The following is a 25,928-nucleotide window of genomic DNA, read 5'->3' on the forward strand; positions in this document are numbered from 1 at the left end:
TTGGGGATAATATAGTACTGCTTTTAATTTTTAATGCATATATGTTACAGATTTGGTTCTCCAAGAAACACTGAGGTGCAGTTTAGCAGGGAGTCTATGAAGGCGCACCCTTCGATCAACACCTGAGAAAGGAAACAGGACTGAGCAGAGGGATAAGTTGAGTTGCAACGCAGATCCAAAGACAGTGTCCATAAACCCCATAGGGAGTTGTGGTGGGCCCATCAGAGTTGCCCACCACTCATGTGCTGAAGTGGCCAGGCCTTTCTATTCTCACCTCCAACAGTCATTGGATTTGGGCCCCTTCAGGAGGCATGGCTTTGAGCAAGGCCACCGTAGCCGAGGCAATCCTTCTAGAAGCTGACCATTGAAAGCTGCTGGCATGCTTGATGCTAGGTCAACAAGCCTTCCTTAGGGAGTCTGGATGGTGCATTTCCATGACCACTACAATGCATATTTTTCACAATGGGGATCAACTTCAAAACAGGAAGAAAATGTACCTTATTGGAAGTCACTTGGAACCAGCACTTAATGAAATAAAGATGGCATTTTTACCCAAGGTAAATTTTTACTTTAATAACCATAAAACTGATTTTTCACCTTCATGAAGTCATTGTCTTACAGGAGACTCAGATTCAAATCATGACTCTTTCCCTCAGTAGCCAGACCACTTACTCTGTACCTGTAAAAGGAAAGGTATGCGGTGCTTCTAAAGCGTGCACTGCATCCATTCATTCACGTGGTCCACGGAGTGACGACGGTCTGTCCTCCCCTTAAGCAAAAACTGGCTCTAAGGGACAGGTCTTTTCTTCATGCAAAAGGTGAGCAATGCCCCCAGCCTTTCATTCTAGAAAGTGATGAGGTGATGATTTTGTATCCACAAAATGCATTATCAAAGCTCACCACTTTGGTGTTCATTTACTAAAGTTAGCAGAGATCTAGAATTTGAAAATACCAGTTTAGCAATGAGAAATAACTCCACTTAGCAAATTCAATTAATGAAACTAGTTCATAGTTTTAAATAATTTCTTAATTTATATGAAATAAAGACAACCCATATAGTAGACTTACAAATATTCTATTTTGCATTATATTCAAGACTAATCATCTTCCAAACCATATTCATGAAATGGTTTGATATGCGCTTTGGCAGTTTTCAAGAAATATCAATCAAACCGTAATTAAATTTCAACGTATCGGCTAAACGTCCACTGAGCACCTACTCTTGTAGTCAGCACTGGACTAAGTGCTTAAAGACAAGTACTCTGATGCAATAAATTAAGAAATACATATTTAAGACTTATATTATTCACAGAATTCTTGGCATAGTTATTTAAGTTCCTCCTGTTGAGAAATTTGAGGTTTGTGTTTTCTTTCTTTCAGTCCCAAAAGCTCCGTTTTGAGTTCTCCACGCTTTGGTGGAATTTCAGGTATTGTCTGCAAAAAAAAACAAAACAAAAAACCTAAATGTCTAACCCTTAATAAGGCTGTAATTCAATGTAACCTGGAAGACTTTAAAGAGTAAAAAATAACAAAAAGTTCCCTTGCTTGCTACTCAATGATAACTCTTTATTATGAGAAGCTCTGGTTGATCTAAGTCCCTTTCTAACCCTGTGTTTATATGAGTCTATCATCCTGACAAGGTCTTCGGCATTGCGTACTGCAGGACTCACAGAGGATAGCTGGCATCAGAATCAACTAACAGGTTCATAGCTTTGAATAAAACTTTCCACATTTGGAAATTCATTCCTGCACCATCTACTGACTCTCTACCATGTGCCTGGCATAGAAAATAGGTGTTAGGAATTAATTTATTAATTCAAAAATATTAAGTGCCTATTATATGCAAAGCACAAAGCATTATGCAAAAAAATACAAAATCCTTGCATTCCAGGAAGGTATTCACAGAGTTCTGCATCTATCACCACAATAAATTTTAGAACATTTTCATCACCCCAAAAAGAAACCCCATACTTATTAGCAGTCACTTTCATTTCCATGCAACCCTCCCCCACATAGCCATAGACAACTATTAGTCTTCTTTTTGTCTATATAGATTTGCCTATTCTGGATATTTTCTATAAATGGAATCATATAATATGTGGTCCTCTGTGTTCTTTCAGGTAGCATAATGTTTTCAATGTTCATCCATGTTGTAGCTTGTATCAGTATTTCATTTTTTATTACTGAATAATGCTCCATTGTATGGATATACCATTTATCCATTCATCAGCTAATAGGCATTTGGATTTTCCACCTTTTGGATATTATGAATAATACTGCTCTGAACATTCATACACAAGTTTTTGTGTGGATATGTGTTTTCATGTCTATTGGGCATAAACCTAAAAGTGGAATTGCTGGGTCATATGGAAACTCTATGTTTAACTGCTTGAGGAACTACCAGGCTTTTCTGAAGCCACTGCACTATTTTATATTCCCATCAACAATGCGTGAGGCTTTCAATTTCTCCACATCCTTGACGATACTTGTTACTATCTGTTTTACTACAGCCATTGTAGTGGGTATGAAGTGGTATTTCACTGTAGTTTTGATTTGCCTTTCTCTGGTGGCTAATGATGCTGAGCATCTTTCTGTGTGCTTACTGGTGTTCAGAAGATGACTTCTGAACAAAGACATGGAGGAGGATGAGGGAGCCAGCCATGCAGTTACCTAGGAGCATTTCAGGCAGATGGAACCACAAGTGCAGAAGACCTAAGGCAGGAGTGTGGCTTCAGGTTCAAGAAGAAGCAAGGTTGTCAGTATAGCTGGTACAAAGTATTCACAGAGAGGTTAAGAGGAGACAAGGGCAGAGGAAGAGGGAGTGGGGAGATAAAAGTCTCCAGTGTTTTTCACTCTGAAATGGGAAGACACTGGAGAGTTCTGAGAAGAGTGGCATGTCCTCACTCAAGTGTACAGAGATGACAATGGTAGCTTTGCTGAGAATAGACCACAGGAGAGCAAGAGTTGAAGGGAGAAGACAGGTCAGGAAGCTATTACAATAACAGGTGAAAGTGACTGACAGTGGATTGAATTGGGTAGTAGCAAAAGAGGTGGTGAGAAGCAGGCAGCATCTGGATGTACCTTTCAAGTTAATCCAGTGGGATCTGCTGATATGTACAGTATGAGAGAGGAATTAAGGACGACTCCTAGCTTTCAACCTGAACTACAACAGAGTCATCTCCTTTGTTATTCAGATGAGCTGAGCTGGACAACTAAAAGCACCTGTAGCAGTTCTCCCCAACACAGCACTGAGCACAAGTCTAGGCAGTTATCATAGTCTCCTCTGCTCGACTCTGCCCAGACCTTTCAGTTCTCAGACTGAAAGACTTGTGATCCAGTTTTGTTACAAAGAACAAAGTGGTTGACAACAGTGACAGTAATTACTGGAGCAAAACCAAAAGACATAGGTAAAGAACATATAAATGTTAATAAAGCACACTGCTTTCAACACACAGCCAGCCACCTGGGCCTTCAAGTTCCTACAGAGATACCCCATTGCCAATGTCACCACCCAATCAAACTGAGGTGGGCTTAGACCCTTCAATATGGCCCTTCTAAAGACTGTGGCTTCATTCTATCTCTTCCTAAGGTACAGGTAGCTGCTGTAACAACCCTTGCACATTCCCAATTATAATGAAATGGGTGAATCAAAGGTCAACTTCCCAGGGTCAAATCCCAGGCATTCGTTCTTTTGCAAGGCCTGCCTGATGTCTATTCCTGCACAAGCTATAGACTAAACTGCATTACTGTGGAAGGTTCTTGTCACTTTGTCTCCACTACGTATCCTTGATGCTCAATAGAACCCTTTTTAAAACAGAAGCACTCTGAAGTTGTAAGAAAGAGCTTTTGCAGCATTGTATGTATAAAAACTACATACTACCTAAATGTCAATAAGGGATTGATCAAATAATATGTCACAGCTATATTATGAAATACTATGCAATAGTTAAAAAGAAGATTTAATATACACAAATGTTTATTTATGTAGATGTTAACCAAAACAAGGAAGTTGCAGAGAAATGTGTACGTGAACTCCTATTCACATGAAGGAAAAACACTCCACAAACTGTGTGTGTACACATGCATGCACAGGTGCATTTGTCCATTTTGCATTGCCTGAGGCTGGGTAATTTATAAAGAAAAGAGGTTTATTTGGCTCATGGTTCTGCAGGCTGTACAAGCATGGCACCAGCATCAGTCCAGCTTCCGGTGAGGCCTTAGAAAGCTTTAACTCATGGCAGAAGGCAAAGTGGGAGCGTATGTAACACATGGCAAGAGAGGGAGTGAGAGAGAGAGCCAGGTTCTTTTAAACAACCAGCTCTCATGAACTAATAAAGTGAGAACTCACTCATCACCACAGGGAGGGCACCAAGCCATTCATGAGGGATTCGTCCCCATGACCCAAACACCTCCCACCAGGTCCTACTTCCAACATTGGGGATCACATTTCAGCGTGAAATTTGGAGGGGACAAATATCCAACCCATATCAGTGGGCATTCAACAACAGTGAGAAGTAGCAAAGGATATTCACCAAACAAGAAACAGTAGTTACGTGTGGGGAGCAGACAGGAGAAAGGAGGTTATAAGAGGGGGGATTTTCACTTCTTACTCTACATACTTGAATTCAGTTTGAATGTTTTACAAGAGTACTGGATTATTTTATGAACAGGAGCAAAAAAGAGACATACCAAACAGAAAGCTTGGGCTTCAGATCCTCAAATCGTCTCATTAAGCTATGTGACTTTGAGAAATCAACTTCACTCTTCTGAACCTGTTTCTCATCTGAAAACAGGAATAACACCTTCAAAATTGTAGTGACAATTAACTGATGTTAAAAATACAAATGGGCCAGGCACAGTGGCTCACGCCTGTAACCCCAGCACTTTGGGAGGCAGAGGCGGGGGGATCACTTGAGGCCAGGAGTTCAAGACCAGCCTGGCCAGCACAGTAGAAACACCATATCTACTAAAAAATAGAAAAAATTAGCCACGCATGGTGGTGTATGCCTGTAATCCCAGCTACTCAGGAGGCTAAGGCATGAGATTTGCTTGAACCCGGAAGGCAGAGGTTGCAGTGAGCTCAGATCGTGCCACTGCACTCCAGCCTGGGTGACAGAGTGAGACTCTGTCTCAAAAAATAAAAATAAAACATAAGTGCAAATACAAATGGAGCCAGGCACAGTGGCTCACACCTGTAATCCCAACACTTTCAGAGGCCAAGGTGGGAGGACTGCTTGAAGCCAGGAGTTGGAGACCAGCCTGAGCAACATTTTGAGACCTTGTCTCTACAAAAAATTTAAAAATTAGCTGGGTGTGAAGGTGCACAGTCATCCCAGCTACTTAGGAGGCTGAGGCAGGAGGATTGATTGAACCCAGAAATGTGAGGCTGCGGTGAGCTGATTGCACCACTGCACTCCAACCTGGGCAACAGAATGAGACCTGTCTCTAATTTTTTAAAAATTATTTTTCAATAAAAATTTCTAAAAAAAGAAACACTAATGGTTGACTCTCTAAAAGTGTTACCTGTCCAGGCAGAGTCCAAACAGAAATGACTGCTCGCAACACTGTGCTCCAAACCACTAGTCACACCTATAGCATAACAGCACATTCTTGTAATTATTTGCGCCATACTTTCTCATCTCCACCTCCCCAAGACTCTAATTCCTGAAAAGAACCTTTAATTCCAGTTCCTAATGAATGCTTATTAAAATTAATTTAAATTTCTCCCTCCGTTGAACGCCTATAGTCACTCATCCTTCATTCAACAAATACTTATTGAGTGTCTGCTACATTCCAAGCAGTTGAGATACAAGAGTGAACCAGACAGACACAGTCTGGAGCTTACATTCTACTGAAGCAAACTGACAAAGAACAAATAAATAGGCAACTGCAGACAAGTGCTCTATGGAAACAAAAGATGAGACGGAATCGCAGAGGAGGAATTCTTTGGGAGCTAGCCCAAGGACCCTCATTGCTGGAGGAGACTTGAGCTAAGACTTGAAGTTTTGAAGAAGGAAACAAAGCCAAGTTGTTGGGGGGGGGCGGGGGGGTGGGGGAGGAGGACATGCCAAGGATAATAAAAAGAATGGCCTCGAAATGGGGACAGGTTTGATGAGTTAGAGAAACAGCAAGGAAGCAGGCGTGAATGTTAACAGGAGAAAGAACTGGTAAAATAGTGGCAGATAGGCCACAGGTAGGCAGCGGCCAGACTGTGTAAGACCTCACAGGCCATGCATTGCCCTAGATGCAATGGGATGCCATCCAAAGGTTTTGGGCCCAGGGCAAATGTGATCCTAATTTCGTTCAAGATCACTTTTGCTGCCACGAGGAGAATGGAGTGGTCCAGGAGCATTTGCATTGCTATAAAGGAGTGCTTAAGGCTGTGTAATTTACAAAGAAATGAGGTGTATTTGGCTCAAAAATAAAATATGAGCCCTCCCGCACTCACCAGGTCCGGTCGGTAGTACCTGTGCACCACTTCTGCCCCTGCGCACATGGCCAGGAGACTGGCTGCGAGCATTTTCAGGTAGGTGGACATGGGCACGCCCGCGGGCATGGTCAGCAGGCTGGACGGGGAAGGAAGGGGCAGTGTCAGAAGTTCCAGCTCACGACTACACCGCGCCAGGGCTGAGGCGCTCCAGCCAGCGCTGGACACGAAACACACGGCGGCGGGGGTGCAGGAGGTGCGCCGTCAGGACCCCTGGGTTCTCGCCCAACCCCACGCCTCGGTTTCCTCCTTTACGAGCTGAGGGCACTGAGAGGACGAACGCCCTCCAGGCCGAGGCCCAGCCCCAATCATTTATCAGTGAGGGGCGCCGGCCTGCGGCATTAAAGGGAGCTCTTGATCAGCAAGCGGAAAACGGATACCAGGTGGTTTCCCCGCGCCCCTTCTACCTCTAGGAGGAGAGGACCTGTGGACTTCACTCCTCTCTGCCTCTATACACGCGCCCTACTAGAGACTGTACCGCGAACTGCAGGGATGCTGGGCAACAGGTCTAAGGGCGGACGGAGCGGACGGAGCGAACCGGACCCAAAATACAGGGACCCGGGGCCGCACCGGACAGGAAAGCGGGAGCGCTGCCGGCGCAGGCACGTGACGCAGGCGGAGGTGGGACGCTGGGAGAAAGCCAGTGACTTTTTTTTTTTTTTAAACCAATTCCCACACTTTCTCAGCCCCAGGCTCCCAGCACCTCCATCACTCTCTCTATAGTTAAATTTTCCTGGCAGATGTGGAATCTAACGCCAGGCCGTGGACTGTTATTACATCGTTTGTTCTTTCGTGCACACAAAGGAAACTGCACGCCTTTACCACTTTTTTAGGAGGGGTGGAGTCACACATTGAGCATTTGCGTGCTTTTATGGGAGTTCACCCTCCTGTGACCTCTTGAGAGTGAAGTTAAAGGCACTCACTGTCCCTGTGTCTGGCGTCTTTTGATACCCGAAATAGAGCCACATCCAGACAGCTGTGGCCTTATGACCTGGTGCTACTGGGAAAGGGGAAATTTGAAATCGACATAACTTAATCCAGGCATTTTTCGATTGTTTTGATTATTGGTTGATTTTTAAGTAAAAGGTTAGTGCAAAGGCCGGGGGCGGTGGCTTATGCCTGTAATCCCAGCACTTTGGGAGGCCAAGGCGGGCGGATCACTTGAGGCCTGAAATTTGAGACCAGCCTGGCCAACACTGCAAGATGGCAAGACCCCATCTCTACTAAAAAATATATATTATATATATATTTTAATATATATGTATATTTTAATATATTATATATATTTTAATATATAATATGTATATTTTAATATATATGTATATTTTAATATATATTTTATATTTTTAATATATATTTTATATATATATTAATATATATGTATGTATATATATACACACAAAATTTAGCCGGGCATGGTGGCAGATGCCTATAATCCCAGCTACTCGGGAGGCTGAGGCAGGCGAATCGCTTGAACCCAGGAGAAGGAGGTTGCAGTGAGCTGAGATCACGCCATTGCACTCCAGCTTGGGCAATAGAGCAAGACTCCGTCTCAAAAAAAAAAAAGTTAGTGCAAGGCTAAATTCTGAAGGATTAAAGTTGTATGTATGACAAATCACAATACTCATATTTTTAAAGAGCTTTATGGAGGTATATTTGACATACAATAAACTGTACATATTTAAAGTATACAATATGATGTTTGACATATGTGAGACCATTACCACAATCAAGATAATGAACATACCCAAGACCCTCAAAAGTTTCTTAGTGCTTCTTTCTACTCCCTCCCTCCTCCACGGCCTCATTTCCCTGGGTAATCACAGATCTGCTTTCTGTCACTATAAGTTAGTTTGCATTTTCTGGAATGTTACATAAATAGAATTATACAGTATGTACTATTTTTTGTGTTGCTTATTTCATGCAGCTCAGTTATTTTGAGATTCATCCACGTTGTTGCATGTCTTAGTAGTTCACTCCTTATTATTGCTAGGTGGGTTTAGACTACAATTGGTTTATCTATTCACTTATTGGTGAATATTTTGGTTGTTTCTAGTTGTTGGTGTGTAAATAAATAAAATTTAAAAAATGTTGGAACCTAAAAAAAACACTGTAAGCCTTGAGAGAGATGTGACTAATCTGCGTCACATACGGTTACAACTTCTGTTCTCAGATTATATATTAACTCACTTTCTTTTCTTGTTCTATACAATGACTAGAGAAAATTAAATGCCAGTGACAAAAACCTCCTACCTTCTTAATGACCCTTGATTAATTTGCCCTTTATTGTCCTGCTTTGCTGAGACCAGATAACAGAAAACCCATGAGTATTATACCCTCTGTAAAAAGTGTCAAATGCACCTTCCCAAAAAGAAACACTGCGTAAAACCAACCAAATTGCTGTAAATTTGTGCCAATCTTGTATGAAAAGTGTTGCAATCCTGCTAAAAACTCCTATCTCTGCCATACAAATGAAATCTTAACTTTCTTCAGAATGCTGACTCCATTCCTTTGGAGCTGGTGTTTCCAGGTGGTCCATTCTTACTCTTTGTGCTTGAATAAACCCTCTTTAAGTTAGATTCCGACCCTTTTGGTTATTTTAGGTTGACATTGGTTGATAGATATAAAGCTACTATGACCAGTAAAGTATATGAGAAAGACTGGCATAGAAGTCTTTCTGAGAACATGGGCTTCCATTTTTATTAGGTACATCTCTAGAAGAATTACTAGAGCATATGGAAGGTGTATATTTAACTTTTTAAGAAATTGCCAGGCCGGATGCGGTGGCTCATGCCTAAAATCCTAGCATTTTTGGAGGCCGAGGCAGGCGGATTGTCTGAGCTCAGGAGTTTGAGACCAGCCTGGGCAACACAGTAAAACCCCATCTCTACTAAAATACAAAAATTGGCCAGGTGTGGTGGTGTGCGCCTGTAGTCCCAGCTACTCGGGAGGCTAAGGCAGGAGAATTGCTTGAACCCAGGAGGTGGAGGTGGCAGTGAGCTGAGATCGTGCCACTGTACTCCAGCCTGGGTGACAGAGCAAGAGTCCGTCTCAAAAAATAATAATAATAATTAACTTTTTTAAAAAAGAAATTGCCAAACGAATTTCCAAAGCAGCTATACAGATTTATTATTTATTTATTTTTACTTTTTATTTATTTATTTTTTTTGAGATGGAGTCTTGCTCTGTTGCCAGGCTGGAGTGCAGAGGCACAATCTTGGCTCACTGCACCCTCCACCTCCCAAGGAGCCGAGATTACAGGCAAACGCCACCATGCCCAGCTAATTTTTTTTGTATTTTTAGTAGAGACGGGGTTTCACCATGTTGTCCAGGTTGGTGGCAAATTCCTGACCACAGGTGATCCACCTGCCTCGGCCTCCCAAAGTGCTGGGATTACAAGCATGAGCCACCATGCCTGGCTATTTATTCATTCATTCATTCATTCATTCATTCATTCATTCTGAAACAGTCTCGCTCTGTCGCCCAGGATGGAGTGCAGTGGCGTGACCTTGACTCCTGAGTTCAAGCGATTCTCCTGCCTCAGCCTCCCGAGTAGCTGGAATCACAGAAAGGTGCCACCACGCCTGGCTAATTTGTATATTTTTTTAGTAGAGACGGGGTTTCACCACATTGGCCAGGATGGTCTCAGAACTCCTGACCTCATGCGATCCATCCACCTAAGCTTCCCAAAGTGCTGAGATTACAGGCATGAGCCACCGCACCCGGCCGAGCTGTACAATTTTACATTCCCATCAGCAGTGTATGAGACATATGAGACATCCCCATCCAGTTCCTTCAAATCCTCTCCAACATTTGCTCTGGTCAGTCTTTTTTATTTTAGCTATTCTAATATGTGGGTAATGGTTTCTCATTTTGGTTTTAATTTACATTTCCCTCATGACTAATGATTCAGATATTTTTATATGCGGAAAAAAACACAAAAACATAAAAATCCTTGGGCACATACCCCACACCATATTAAAAATTTTAAATGGGTCACAGACATTCATGTGCTGATACAGTCATATGCTGCATCACAACATTTCAGTCAATGGACCACATACATGACCGGTGGCCCCATAAAATTACAACGAACCTGAAAACATCCTATAGCCTAATGACATCATAACTGTCAAACACCATGTGTCTGTGGTGACGCTGGTGTAAACACACCGTGCTGCCAGTCATCTAAAAGTATACCATATACAATTAGGTACACTACATAATACTTGATAACGAATTTTGTTACTAATATATCTATTTACTATACTTTTATGGTTCTTACAGTGTACTCCTTTTATTCTTTAAAAAAAAAAAAAAAAGAAAAGTTAACTGTAAAACAGCCTCGGCCGGATCCTTCACAAGGTACTCCAGAAAGCATTGTTATCATAGGAGATGACGACTCCCTGTGGGTTATTGCCCTTGAAGACCTTCCAGGATGTGGAGATGGAAGACAGTGATACTGATGATCTTGACCCTGTGTAGGCCTAGGCTAATGTGTGTGTTTGTGTCTTAGTTTTTCACAAAATTTTTAAAAGTAAAAAAAAAAAAATTAAAAATGGAAAAAAGGCTTATAGAATAAGGATATAAGAAATTGTTTATAGCTGTACAATGTGTGTTTTAAGCTAAGTGTTATTACAAAAAGGTCAAAAAGTTTAAAAAATTAAAAAGTCTATAAAGTTACAGAAAGCTAAGGTTAATATATTATTGAACAAAGAAAATTACTTTTTAATAAACTTAGTGTGGCCTAGGTGTACAGTGTTTATAAAGTCTACAGTAGTGTACAGCAGTGTCCTAGACCTTCGCACTCACTGACTCACCCAGAGCAACAAGGAGTCCTGCAAGCTCCATTCATGGTAAGTGCCTGCTACATTTTTTATCTTTAACACTATTTGGTTTTTTGTTGTTGTTGTTGTTGTTTTGAGACAAAGTCTCACTCTGTCGCCCAGGCCAGAGTGCAGTGGCTCAATCTTGGCTCATTGCAACCTTTGCTTGCCAGGTTCAAGCAATTCTCCTGCCTCAGCCTCCCAAGTAGCTGGGACTATAGGTGCCCGCCACTGCGCCCAGCTAAGTTTTCTTTGTATTTTAGTAAAGATAGGGTTTCACCATGTTGCTCAGGGTGTTCTCGAACTCCTGAGCTCAGGTGATCCACATGCCTCAGCCTCCCAAAGTGCTGGGATTACAGGCGTGAGCCACCGTGCTGGGCCTAATACTGTATTTTTACTGTACCTTTCCTAAGTTTAGATACATACTTACCATTGTGTTACAATTGCCTACAGTATTCACTATAGTAACATGCTGAACAGGTTTGTAGCCTAGGAACCACAGCCTATACAATATAGCCTAGGTATACAGTAGGCTGTACCATCTAGATTTGTGGAAGTACACTCTGTAATATTCTCACAATGAAAAAATCACCTAGTGACATTTCTTAGAATATATCCCTGTTGTTAAATGACAAATGACCATATTTTCTTGTGCTTCTATTTTCTTTGGTGATGTATCTGTTCAAATCTTTTGCCCATTTTTAAAACTGAGTTGTTTTCTTATGGGTTTTGAGTGTTCTTTTATATGTTCTGGACACAAGTCCTTTATCAGATATGATCTGCAAATATTTTCTCCCAGTTTACTGCTTTTCGTTAATTTTTTAAGAGAAGTTTTTAATTTTAATAAAGTATAATTCATCAATTTTCCCTTTTGTATTATATTTAAAAAATATAACCCAGGGTCATAAATATTGTCTTCTATATTTTCTTCTAGAAATTTTACAGCTTTGGGTTTTACATTTAAGTCCATGATCCATTTTGTTTTTTTATATGGTGTGAGGCAGGAGGCGGGACTTGACTCCCAAGGTGGAGCTTGGACACAGGACCAGATTGAGGACCAGCTAAAACAGGGAAGAGGTGGAAGCTCTTCTCCATAAAACACACCAACTACTGTGCCTTGTCAGTTTAGCTTTGCCATGGCAACACCCAGATGCTTCCACTCCTTTCCATGGTAATGACCCACTGACCCAAAAGTTACCTCCCTTTTTCTAGAAATTTCTGCATACTCAGCCCCTTGATTTGCATATAATTAGAAGTGGATATAAATATGACTGCAGAACTGCGTCTGAGCTGCTACTCTGAGCACACTGCCTGTGGGGCAGCCTTGCTCTGCAGGAGCAGTCTTGGAGTTGTAACACTGCTGCCTGAATCATAAAACTGTTTTCAGCTCACTCTTGATTTATTTATTTCCTGAGTGAAGCCAAGAACACTACTGGGCTAAGGGCTTGCCTGCCCTGCGTCATGGGTACAATTTTGTTTTGTTTTTGCATATAGATATCTGAACTGCCTTTGAAGCTTAGTTGAAAATCAGTTCATCACTTGTCCATGTATGTGTCTATTTCTGGACTCTATTCTGTTGCACTGATATATATTTATCTCTCTTGATGCTAATACTACACTGCCTTTTTTTTTTTTTTTTTTTAAGACAGGGAATCATTCTGTTGCCCAGGCTAGAGTGCAGTGGCATGATCTCAGCTCACTGCAACCTCCACCTCCTGGGTTCAAGCGATTCTCTCATCCCAGCCTCCTGAGTAGCTGGGACTACAGGCATGTGCCACCACGTCTGGCTAATTTTTGTATTTTTTTAGCAGAGACGGGGTTTCACCATGTTGGCCAGGCCGTTCTCGAACTTCTGGCCTTGGGTGTTCCGCCCGCCTTGGCCTCCCAAAGTGCTGGGGTTACAGGCATGAGCCACTGCGCCCGGCCGACACTGTCTTGATTACTGTAGCCTTATAATAATTCTTAAGTCAGGCAGTATTAGCTCTCCCAGCTTTGGCTATTCTAGATCTTTGCATTTCCATATAAATTTTAGAATCATTTTGTCAATTTCTACCCAAAAACGCTTACCTGGACTTTGGTTAGCATTATATTGAATCTTTAAACATCTTCACAATATTTGGTCTTCTGATCCATGAATACAACATATCCGTGTACTTATTTAATTCTTACCCAATTTCTACCAGCAATGCTTTTCACTTTTTATGATAGAAATCTTGCATCTTTTGTCAGCTCTATCCTTAAATATTTCATATTTTTGATGCTATTGTGAATGGTATTTTTTCTAATTGTTTGTTGTTAGTACATAAACTACAATTGATCTTCCTATATTGATATTTTATCTTGCAACCTTGCGAATCTCACTTATTAGTTGTACTAGGTTTTTTGTAGGTTCCACAGGATTTTCTACATAAACCAGCACTAGAGCAATGAATAAAGACAAGCTTTTTTTTTTTTTTTAATAGATGTCATTTATCAATCTTGAGGAAGTTTACAAGTTCCCAGTTCTGTTTCTAGATTGCTAAAAGCTCTGGTGAGCCAGGTTCACAAGCAGAAAAGGTTTGTCTTCCAGACTCAGATGCAGGATGTTGAGAGAGAGACACTGATGGGATAAAAAGCCAGTTTGCTGCAACTGCTTCACCATTTTCAGGTTCAGTGTCCTCACCGACAACTCCTCCCATAAGCTTTTTTTTTTCTTTTTTGAGACGGAGTCCCACTCTGTAGCCCAGGCTGGAGGGCAGTGGTTCGATCTCAGCTCACTGCAACCTCTGCCTCCCGGGTTCAAGCGATTCTCCCACCTCAGCCTCCCGAGTAGCTGGGACTACAGATGGCAGAGATGGGGTTTCGACATGTCCAACTCCTGACCTGAGGTGATCCATCCGCCTCGGCCTCCCAAAGTGCTGGGATTACAGGCATGAGCCACCACGCGTGGCCTCCTCCCATAAACTTTCTTTTGTCATGCAAGATTGAGCAGAGGACCCTGGTCTCTTGAGGTTATGAATGGAGCTGGCAGGACCCAGCACAGCAACCCACAGTGAGGGAAGCCCTTGCTGCCAAGGGTAATTCCCCGAGTGCAGACATCCTGAGAAAAGTTTACTCTCTTCACACACACTTCAGTCACCAGAATTCTCTCCCAAAGCATTCAGCAGTCTTTGGTTAATGTGTCTTTCTGGATGCCCTGAAATAACTGAGGCAAGCCACCTTTTGTAAGACTTTTCTAGACGATGGTCCTGAGCCATTGGCAAAATCAGAAAGGACGGGCTTTTTTCATTCACTCAACATATATTCATTGAATATTTACCATGTGCCAGGTTCTGAGTAGTGTCTACTAATGGACAGGGTATTCATAAAAGTCCTGTACTGTTTTAAAAGTTGCACTTAAACTTTAAACAGTTGATATATTACAAAAATCTTTCGGTATTTACTCACGAAAGCCTGGATCCTAGAATGAAAATACATGGAGCACAGAGCCACAGCCATCTCCCAGCTCACAGATCACGTGAGTGAGAAATAAACTTCTGTGGCTGTAAACCACTGAAGGTTTGCAGTTACCTGTTACTATATGAATAAACTCAGGAAAGCCAACAAATACAGCAGCCATGTTTTTCATCATCCTGCAAACTAGAAAAACCCAAAAGCCTATTCCATTAAGAGTTCCTTAATAAACTACAAACACCAGTGACAGAAATTGAGAACTAATGAAACAAAAGCCAGCTGCAAGAACCACTGAGACATAAAAGAGGGGTTAGTCTGTAAGATTACCAACCACTGAGATTTAAAAGAGGGGTTAGTCTGTAAGGTTATGGGAGGTGATGCTCGACTGGGATCTAGTCTCGTAGACGTCAAACGTTAATATTCTCATATATCCAAAGTAATGCAGAGAGCGGTTTATGTAGAGCTTTACATTTTACATAGCAGCTTTACATTCACCCTCATTTCACAGATAAGGAAACTGAGGCCCAAGATGGCACAGTGGCCTCGACGCCCAGGTTTTCCACTTCCAAAGTCCCTCCCTCACATTTCATTACCTGATAATGCAACACAGTCTTTAATCGGGGCGAATTTCGGGGTGGAAAGGACTAGATAATACTGATAAGCGTCATCATCCCATATACACAGCACCCAAAAGACAGCACCCTATAGCCCACGCGTCCACCAGCCCCCGAAAATACTGGAGACAAAAGCTGACGTCAGCAGAGCCCACCTCGTCCCAGTCTTCTGGTCCTCCACCCTTCCCGAAAGGCCAAGCGGCGGAGCCGGGGCGCCCAGCGAGAAGGGGGTGACCGTGATTGGGCTGTCCTGCATCACGTGACGGCCAGTACGCGTGGGATTTGGCTCCGAGGAGGCGGAAGTGCAGCACAGAAAGGGGGTTCGTGGGGGAGGGTAGAAGCCTGGGGGAGGAGCTTGAGTCCAGACAGTGCCTGGGTACTGCCAGACATCGGGCCCAGGTCTCTGGGGTTGTCTTACCGCAGTGAGTACCACGCGGTACTACAGAGACCGGCTGCCGGTGTGCCTGGCAGGTGGAGCCGCATCAGCGGCCTCGAGGAATGGAAGCGGAGAACGCGAGCAGGTAATACCCGGGCCAGCGCCGCCCCTCCCTTGCGCCTCTCACTGCGGGGCAGGCTGGCTGGCGAGCGCGCGCATGCAGGGGTCTTTTAAATCCCGGCCCGAATACAAAGGCCGGGGCCGCGCGTGCGCACTGTGGACTGCTCGGCCTTTCCTTTCCTGGCTGCGGCGGTGGCGGCGGCGGTCGGGGCTGCTCTGAGGGTTACCTGGTGCACCTGGACCCTTCTTTGGTTCCCCGCGATAACCAGTTGACTATAAAATATATTAGTAAGCATTCAGCAGTCTTTGGTTAACGTGTCTTTCTGGCTGCCATTCTTGGCTAGAAGGGTTTTCCTTCACCCTCCATTACCACGCAGAGAGCTGTAAAGATGAGTGTCGAACATTTCCAGCTCCAGGATTTTCATTTTAAAGTTGGTTGTTTTGTTGCGGCTTCCCCCCGCAAAGGCCTACTGAAAGCAACGTTAAGGGTCACGGGTTAGATAATTTTGTTGTGGGAATATGTATACCACTCTCGAGTAGTCAATCTAAAAATGACCTTTGAGTTTTCCAGTGGTCTCGGGGACAATCTTAAGAATCCGTTTTTAAAAAGTCCTTTGGGGGAGTCAAGAGAGGGATTTGCAAAAGCAAGAGATTTAGGGACTTGAACTCCTGACGGAAAACTAAATTTTTAAAAAATGGATATGGTGACAGTTTTTTAAAGATAAACAGTGATGATTTACATTGAAATTAAAAGAAAAAACCTATGCCTAGTGAAGAATTATCCTGACTCTCAGTGGCTAATGGGAGCTGAATTTAGGCAATACAAGGGACTTATATGGGCCTGTTCATGTCTGTAAAGTCGACATGTCTGGAATCTGATTCTGACATGCTGAGAATTGGTGTTACATGAAAGGGCACACTAACCAAAATAAATTAGAGTTTAGGAAAGGAGATATATGTAGACAAAGTGTGGACTTTATCTTCACTTTGTGGATCAAGTCCTGGAATAAATTACTCCACTTCTTTCCCAAAAGAACTTTACAAATAAGAGAATTCACCAAAATTTGTGGAAATCTCTCTCTCATAACCTTACTTAAGAGCAGAATTGAAACTTGGGCCAAGAATAAATTACACATTGTAAGACTTTATTCAGGGTCTTACAGCAAAATAGTAGGACTTCAATACACTGTTTAGCTCAAAGCTGTGACATGTCGGCCTGACTTCATCCAAAAGGCTATAGACCAGATTTTATTTTGCCTTGGAAAGCTTTCACCTTCAGGAACTGTGGAAAATTCTGTGTAATCTTCTGAAATGACTCAGACCCCAGGTAATCCTTAAGAGAGTAGTTCTTTGTCACCCTTGACTGTGCTAATCAAGAAATGTAATGTGGGATGTGAAAAAAAATAAATTTACTTTTTTTTTTTTTTTTTTTTTTGAGACAGAGCCTTGCTCTGTTGCCCAGGCTGGAGTGCAGTGGTGGATCTTGGCTCACTGCAACCTCCATCACCCGGGTTCAAGCGATTTTCCCGCAGCAGCCTCCCAAGTAGCTGGGATTACAGGCGCCTGCCACCAGGCCTAGCTAATTTTTGTATTTTTAGTAGAGACAGGGTTTCACCATGTTGGCCAGGCTGGTCTTGAACTCTTGCCCTCAAGTGATCCACCTGCCTTGCCCTCCCAAAGTGCTAGGATTACAAATGTGAGCCACCGCGCCCAGCCGACTTTTTATTTTAGAAGACTAATTTCAGATATTCAAAGAAGAAAATTCAAATTCCATGAATACAGACTTTTTTTATTGCTTTTTTTTGAGACAGAGTTTCACTCTGTTGCCCAAGATGGAGTACAGTGGTGTGATCACCGTTCACTGCAACCTCTGCTTCCCGAGTTTAAGCGATTCTCATGCCTCAGCCTCCCAAGCATCTGGGACTACAGGTACCCAACACCATGCCCAGCTAATTTTTTGTATATTTAGCAGAGACGAGGTTTCACCATTTTGGCCAGGAGGGTCTTGAACTCCTGGCCTCAGGTGATCACTTTGGCCTCCCAAAGTGCTGGGATTACAAGCATGAGCCAAAGCGCCCAGCCTAGACTTTATTTCAATGGCAAAATAGTTCAGGGGTCTTAGAAAATGCTTACAGTCAATCAACCAGAGAGGAATAAAGGAGGAATTTTCTAAGGGTACTGGGGTGTTTCCAGTGACCTCAGGCGTGAAAAAGACATTTACCGAAGATGGAAAATAGGATGCCAAAAGTGACTGGAAGAGAGTGGTATGGACCACTAAGAATACAAACAGGAAAGATTAACCCTTGAATGAGAGTAGACTTTGTAGAAATGTTAAGGAGACCAGGAAGGACTGTTTTGGTTAGATGTTGACAACAAGAAGAATAAAAAAGATTTGGGTTTTCTGCCCAGTCTACTGGCATGGTGGCAGCAGACAACAGAACACCTAAGTACTTTGTTCTGATTTGGATTTTACATCTCCTATGTTAGCAAAATGATTGTCTGACTGGAAATGGCAGAATGAATATCTGTAAGACTTAAAGCTCAAGACCAATGAAGGCGTTTAGGAGAAGTTTCGGGTGTTCTAACAGAATCATATGCCCTGGCCTGTGTGTGTTGTATTTCAAGGGAGAGGCCAGATTAAAGCAGTGTTTCAGGATTTGTAGCAAATGTAAGAGGCCTGGAAATAAACACGTGGGTTCATGTTCTTCCAGAGGTGGAGTCTGTCCTCTATTGACATTGATCCTGAACAAAATTTTTACTTCTCAATGGTTACTGAGCATTTTTAAAAGAAAGTAATTGATCGGGCGCAGTGGCTGACGCCTGTAATCCCAGCACTTTGGGAGGCCAAGGCAAGCGGATCACCTGAGGTCAGGAGTTCAAGACCAGCCTGGCCAGTATGGTAAAACCCCGTCTCTACTAAAAATACAAAATTAGCCAGGCATGGTGGCGTAACTAGTGACCACTACACTACAGTATCAGTTTAGAAAGAAAGCAAGACCTATACTAGACTGGCAGCATCAGAAGGATGCTGGCAGGAGGTACCTACAGTAGTCATTATTATAGCAAATTTTTTATATACCAGGTACTGTTTTGGATGTTTTACATATGCCAGCTAGCTTAATCCTTGTAACCAATTATTAGATACTATTCCCATTTTACAGATGTGGAATCAGGGCATAAAGAGATTAAGGAACTTGCCCACAGAGCTAGTAAATGGGAGAGCTGAAATTTGAATCCAAATGACCTAGCTTCAAAGTCTGCTTCTCTAGCTAGCAAATGTGCTTTACTGCCTCTCTTAGTGAGCAAGATGGAGATGGACTGATGGCAATCCAGTTAGGTGAAATAAGAACCTGGCTTACTACTGAAAGAATTGGGCAGACTGAAGAGAGGTCTGTACTCATATACCATGTATCTCTATCCCTAACTTTGTTCCTTTCAGTACCTTAACGTCAGGGTGCTGATGGCATGGTGATAAAATTTGTGAGTGACCCAAGCCTGGGAGGAATTTGTGGAATTAACTGATTGATTGAATCAGAGTCCAGATAAATCCTGACTGACTGGAATGGTGAATCATCTTTTACAAAGAAGAGGCACAATCCTATACTCAGCTGCAGAAAAATCAGTGATAAAGTGTGGAATGAGGGAGAAGTGATACAAGGATAGTTTTCATTGATGGGAAACTCAGTGTGAATCAACAGTATAATGTGGGTACCAGTATAGCTAGTGTCATGGGTTCTGCAGTTTGTCTCCAAAATGAGCAAGTTGGTAGCCCTGCTCAGTTTCAGGCTGATGAGGCTTTATCTGGAGTTTTGTTTGATTCTGAGCACCAAAAAATGACCAAATACTGAAGAAATTTGAAATCATACTACATGAGGAATTATACTATTTGAGGAACACTGTATGAGGACTGGCTTATTCTAAATCTTTATATTTACAGTTTCTAGTAGACTGTACATATGGTGAATACACAGACCTCCATCTAGCAATACCAAATGGAATAATAGTTATGGTGCTATCGCATCATAATTTACATAACCAGGCCCCTTTAGTTGAGCATTTGGATTATTTAGCCTTGTTCAATATTTTGTAAGTATTCAGTATGGTATATGTTTTTTTTAAGTGAAGATAATAAAATGTATTTAGAAAATAGCAACTTAGGCTGGGTGCAGTGGCTCACACCTGTAATCCCAGCACTTTGGGAGGCCAAGGTGGGAGAATCACTTGAGGCCAGGAGTTCAAGACTAGCCTGGGCAACATAGTGAAACCCCATCTCTACAAAAAATTGAAAATTTAGCCAGGCATAGATGCATGTACCTGTAGTCCCAGCTACTCAGGAGACTGAGGTGAGAGGATTGTCTGAGCCCAGGTGTGTGAGGTTACTGTGAGCTATGATAGCACCACTGCACTCCAGCCTGGGTGACAGAGCCAGACCCTGTCTCTTAAAAAAGAAAAAAACAACTTAAATCCCTAAAATAGTGTAAAATAATTGAAGGTAAAAGAAGTTGGAGTCATTAATTTTAGAGAAAACCTTAAAAATTTAGTTTTTTGAAATACAGCAAATCTAGCCAGGCATGGTGGTGTGTGCCTGTAGTCCTAGCTACTCAGGAGGCTGAGGCAGGAGGATCACTTGAGCCCGGGAGTTGGAGTCTGCAGCCAACTATGATCATGCCACTGCACTCCAGCATGGGTGACAGAGTGAGACTCCATCTCTAAAAAACAAATAATTAAAAAAATTAAAAAATAGCAAATCTTAATTAACTGGACTAATTAATGAACTCTATGTGTGGAGTGTGTGTATGTGTGTTTTGAGAAAGACTATCAGAAAATATAGTCGACCTTCCATATCTATGGATTCTGCATCTAAGAATTCAACCAACTGTGGATTGAAATTATTTGGGGAAAAAAAAGACAAATAACAACATTAAAAAATGATACAGATACAAAGAATGCAGGATGACAGCTACTTACGTAGTATTTACATTGTATTAGGTATTATAAGTAATGTAAAGATTATCTAAAGTATATGGGAGGATCTGCATAGGTTATATACAAATACTATGCCATTTTCTATCAAGTGACTTGAGCATCCTTAGATATTGGTATCTGTGAGGGGTTCTGCAACCAGTCCCCTATGTATGCAAAACTAGGTACATACCACAGTCCATTTTTAGAAAGATTGATTAGTAATTAAAGGATGACTGTACACAGTTCATCAGTTCCAGGCAGCTATAAAAAAACAATCTAGCCGGGCACAGTGGCTCACGCCTGTAATCCCAGCACTTTGGGGAGGCTAAGGCGGGCAGATCGTGAGGTCAGGAGTTTGACACCAGCCTGACCAACATGGTGAAACCCTGTCTCTACTAAAAATACAAAAATTAGCCCGGCGTAGGTGCCTGTAATCCCAGCTACTCAGGAGGCTGAGGCAGGAGAATCGCCTGAACCCAGGAGGCAGAGGTTGCAGTGAGCCGAGATCGTGCCATTGCACTCCAGCTTGGGTGACAGAGCGAGACTCCGTCTCAAAAAACAAACAAACAAAAAACAACAACAGAAAAACAATCTATGAGCGCTGCAGTTCAACAGAAGGTAAGTGCAAATGGAGGCTAGGAGAGAAAAAGGGGTAAACAGGAAAATGAGGGAGAAAGGTAGTGAAGAATATTTGAGACTAAGGTAAATGATGGAGGAAGAAAAGTGAACAAAGAAATAAAATCGATCATGCTTGTAAGTTTAATATCAGGAAGTTATACAAATTAGAAAGTCTTTGGGGTCTGTTTTGAGTCTAGACAGATCTAGTCCTATTTCCTATACATTGTCCACATATGTAGAAATCACTGAATCTAATTCCTCATTTTCATGGTGAGGGAATGGATACCCTGAGAGGATAAATGTCTAAATGCTCTTTGTTACTGTCCTTCTCAGAGTTATTGCTCAGAAACGTCGCAGAGTTCTGGATTATAAAGTAGCAACGATCATTATGCATACACAAATGTATTTAAGAAATATCCTCACACTGAGGTTGAAAGAGATTTATGCTGCTTATACATTTAGTTGTTATTATAATAGAAGACAAAGTTATCCAGAACCCCCCCCCCCTTTTTTTTTTAGACAGTCTTGCTCTGTCGCCCAGGCTGGAGTACAGTGGCACGATCTTGGCTCACTGCAACCTCCGCCTCCCTGGTTCAAGCAATTCTCCTGCCTTAGCCTTCTGAGTAGCTAGGATTACAGGCGCATGCCACGACGCCTAAGTTTTGTATTTTTAGTAGAGATGGGGTTTCACCATGTTGGCCAGGCTGGTCTCGAACTTCTAACCTCGTGATCCACCCCCTCTTGGCCTCCCAAAGTGCTGGGATTACAGGCATGAGTCAGTGCGTCCGGCCAGTTATCCGGAACTCTTTAGTTAACAAGCATTCAAGTTTATGAAGATTTTTGTATAGATGGAATGCTTGCTTCTGCCAAGTAATAAGAATGTTGTAATCCACCATCTTTCTTTTATTTTGGCTTTTAGGAAGCTGTTGAGGTAAACAAGCTAAGTTTAATGCTCGAAGATAGTGTATTCCTCAGAACTAACACATTTTATTTCCCATAGGTTTATTTTTCTTTATCTGTTCTAATTTAACTTTTTGTGAAATGCCACAGTCCATTTTTAGAAAGATTAAGGGATATATCATTATTATAGTTAAGTTTCTAGGTTTCTTTCAAACTTGATATACCTATCTAATATAAAAGTTCAGATTATTTTTCCTCGTTATTTTTCACTTTTTATTCAGCCAACTGTGATTTCCAGAATTTTGATTTTTAGCTTCTGAACCCCAGAATTTCTGAAGATGATTAATGACCTCCGACTATACTAAAAGTTTTGAAAAATTTTTTTAAAGAATCCTTGTAATGTGAACGGTGTCTCCCTAATTTATGTATTTTCAGTTTGCATTTCCATGAAGTGCTCAAAATGGGACATGTGAAATTCTGAGAGCAGTAGTAAGAAACATGGGAGAGTGGTAGGTAGATTGCCTTCCTGACCATATGACAGAGTAAAAACACGTTTCATGCATTTTTTTTTTTTTTCGAGATGGAGTGTTGCTCTTGTTGTCCAGGCTGGAGTGCAATGGCATCATCTCGGCTCACCACAACCTCCACCTCCTGGGTTCAAGCGATTCTCCTACCTCAGCATCCCGAACTAGCTGGGATTACAGGCATGCGCCGCCACACCCAGCTAATTTTGTGTTTTTAGTAGAGACAGGGTTTCTGCATGTTGGTCAGGCTGGTCTCGAACTCCCGACCTCAGGTGATCCGCCTGCCTTGACCTCCCAAAGCGCTGGGATTACAGGCGTGAGCCACTGCACCCAGCCGCATCTCATGCATTCTTTTGCTCACTCATTTATTGTCACCATATGTCTTTGTTTCTGTATATTCAAGCTAAATCAAGGTGCTATCAGAATCTCGGGAAGCTGCCACTGACCACAGTCAGAACTTGCAGTTTCTTTAGTTAGAATTGCCATAGGACCACTGCTCAAGACTTCCAGATCTAACCTAACCATATCCAACTCATCATTAGAATATTTAAATCATGAATGTTAAACAACCAATATTTTAACAATTTATTGCACAGAGCTACTAATAATATTAAAGAAAACTATGAAAAAAAAGGACATTTTACTTTGTGCCAGGTATGCTTCTAAGCATGGTTCTACATCTTAACTTCTAGTCCCTGTCTACATAGTTTCCCTTATGTGTAGCCTTAGTTATACTATTTTGTATTCTTTTCTGTTTTAAAATATATATAAACTCTTTCCTGTTCTTTTACATAATATAAATAAACTTAATTTTTTAGTAGCTGCATAGTATTTTCTCATGCTAATGTATTATAGTTTACTAAAGCATAACTTTATGTAATTTGTGAACAATAAAAGAAATAAAACTCTTATTATTTCCTTTAAGAGATACAGGTTAATCTCTTTCTCACTCATTCTTAATCTTTGCTTTACCAACCTACCCTTAAAGATAGCTGGAAGTGGAAATGCCTCTCCAGTGGTTTGTCCATTGGGATTGGGCTTCTGTTTATCTTGAGCTGCCAACATTTAGCCCAGCCGCTTGGGGTGGTCTGTTATCCTTTGTCTCTCCAGGCCATTTAAGCTTATCCAGGAAATGCTTTAGTTTGCCTTTTTTTTTTCCTGTAAACCATTTTATTGAGATATGATTTACATACTACATAGTTCATCCATCTAAAGTATACTCATTTGACCTCTTTTGTTGTTGTTGTTGAGGCAGAGTCTCGTTGTGTCCCCCAGGCTGGGGTGCAGCAGTGTGATCATCGCTCACTGTAACCTTGAACTCCTAGACTCAGGCAATCCTCCTGCCTCACCCTCGTGAGCAGCTAGGGCTACCAGCATGTACCACCATGCCCAGCTAATGTTTTAAAATTTTTTTGTGGAGGTGGCGATCTTGCTATATTGCCCAGGCCACTCTTGAATTCCTGGCCTCAAGTGATCGTCCCGCCTTGCCCTCCCAAAGCACTAGGATTACAGACATAAGCCACCGTGCCTGGCCTCATTTCCCTTTTCAATCTGCTTTCTGAGCTTCCTGTTCTCTTTCAATGAATGTCATAGAGAATGAAAGCTGATTAGTAGAGTATCTTGCTGTAGGAAACATGACTTTTGCCGGTCGCAGTGGCTCACACCTGTAATCCCAGCACTTTGGGAGGCTGAGGCGGGTGGATCACGAGGTCAGGAGATTGAGACCATCCTGGCTAACACGGTGAAACCCTGTCTCTACTAAAAATATTTTTAAAAGTTAGCCAGGCGTGGTGGCGGGCACCTGTAGTCCCAGCTACTCGGGAGGCTGAGGCAGGAGAATGGCATGAACCCAGGAGGCGGAGCTTGCAGTGAGCTGAGATCGCGCCACTGCACTCCAGCCTGGGCGGCAGAGCGAGACTCCGTCTCAAAAAAAAAGGAAGAAAACATGACTTTCCTCTCTAAATAGTAAAGCAAACTTTTCCATTTTATTTTCTACTGTTTTTCTTCTCCTGCCTATTTAATGGCGTTATTTGGCATTTGCTGTAACTTGAGTCTCATCAAATATGTGTTTACTTCCCTGGTTTTATGCTAATAGCAACACATGAGACAGTGGTTTAAGGCCATGAAAAGTAATTTTTTTAAATTGTTTTCTTTGAAAGCCTACATTCTTTCCTTTGAACAGAATACTTTGAACAAAATTTAAATCATGTTCAGAAGAGAGGTTGAGAGGTTTTTTCCTTCATAAATTCAACACATATTTACAAAATATCCATTTGACGTTCCTCTTTAGTGACTGAATCTGTTTTGTGTTGCTATTTCAGAATACCATAGACTGGGCAATTAATAAACAGTAGAGGTTTTTTCGGCTCCTACTTCTGGAGCCTGGGAAGTCCAAGATGGAGGGGCTACATCTGATGAGGGGCTTCTTGCTGCATCATAAAATGGCAGAAGGAACCACACAGTGAGGCAGCACTTGTGACATAGAGAGATAGGAAAGGGGGTTGAACTTATCCACTCAGCTTGTCATCAGGAACCCTCTCCTGTGATAATAGCATTAACCCATTCATGAAGGCAGAGCCCTCCTCTTGACCTAATCACCATTTTTTTTTCTTTTGAGACAGAGTCTTGCTCTGTCACCCAGGCTGGAGTGCAGTGGTACAATCTCAGCTCACTTCAACCTCCGCCTTCCAGGCTCAAGCAGTTCTCCTGCCTCAGCCTCCCAAGTATCTGGGACTTCAGGTGCATGCCACTGTGCCCGGCTAATTTTTATATTTTTAGTAGAGGCGGGGTTTTGCCATGTTGGTCAGGCTGGTTATGAACTCCTGACCTCAGGTGATCTACCCTCCTCAGCCTCCCAAAGTGCTGGGATTACAGGTGTGAGCCACTGTGCCCGGCCTTGTCACCTCATAAAGGTCCTACATCTCAACACTTGCATTGGGGATTTAGTTTTCAACACATGAACTTTGGGGGACACATTCAAACCATAGCAGTGGCAAAAAAAAAAAAAGCCCTAGCCCCAACAAAACAGCAAAAATACCAGCACCAATAAAAATCAAATCTAGGCCT

At 42.1% G+C, this 25,928-nt stretch overlaps 2 protein-coding genes across 6 annotated transcripts in view; one reads left to right on the plus strand and one right to left on the minus strand.

Moving 5' to 3' along the window:
* LOC129010218 (ubiquinol-cytochrome c reductase complex assembly factor 6) lies at positions 1-15,686 on the minus strand. Of its 5 annotated transcripts, XM_063646645.1 has the most exons (4): positions 15,515-15,686; positions 6,449-6,566; positions 4,690-4,783; positions 1,276-1,434 (listed from the first exon to the last, which is right to left on the minus strand). In XM_063646645.1, the coding sequence occupies exons 1-3, from the start codon at positions 15,613-15,615 to the stop codon at positions 4,730-4,732; spliced, it is 273 nt and encodes a 90-aa protein (XP_063502715.1). In that variant the 5' UTR covers positions 15,616-15,686; the 3' UTR covers positions 1,276-1,434; positions 4,690-4,729. The 5 variants fall into 5 exon arrangements, with proteins under 5 accessions (XP_054300154.1, XP_063502716.1, XP_054300155.1 ...); XM_054444179.2 differs by lacking the exon at positions 4,690-4,783 and having other exon boundaries at positions 1-1,434; positions 15,515-15,594; XM_063646646.1 differs by lacking the exons at positions 4,690-4,783; positions 15,515-15,686 and adding an exon at positions 15,339-15,508 and having other exon boundaries at positions 1-1,434.
* Positions 15,671-25,928, plus strand: part of TDG (thymine DNA glycosylase) — a 23,143-nt gene continuing 12,885 nt past the window's right edge. The window contains exon 1 of the mRNA XM_054444171.2: positions 15,671-15,880. Coding sequence (XP_054300146.1) covers positions 15,858-15,880 — 23 coding nt within the window. The 5' untranslated portion in view covers positions 15,671-15,857. The remainder of the gene's footprint in view (positions 15,881-25,928) is intronic.

The sequence above is a fragment of the Pongo pygmaeus genome, chromosome 10 (assembly GCF_028885625.2).
Source record: "Pongo pygmaeus isolate AG05252 chromosome 10, NHGRI_mPonPyg2-v2.0_pri, whole genome shotgun sequence".
NCBI classification, from domain to species: domain Eukaryota; kingdom Metazoa; phylum Chordata; class Mammalia; order Primates; family Hominidae; genus Pongo; species Pongo pygmaeus.

Coding starts and splice junctions, on each gene's coding strand:
- LOC129010218 (XM_063646645.1), bottom strand. CDS start 15,615: ATGCAGGACAGCCCAATCACGGTCACCCCCTTCTCGCTGGGCGCCCCG. Junction 6,567..15,514: donor GACCAGAAGACTGGGACGAG/GTGGGCTCTGCT, acceptor TTCCCCGTCCAG/CCTGCTGACCATGCCCGCGG. Junction 4,784..6,448: donor GGTACTACCGACCGGACCTG/GTGAGTGCGGGA, acceptor TCCTGTTTTCAG/ATGAGAAACAGGTTCAGAAG.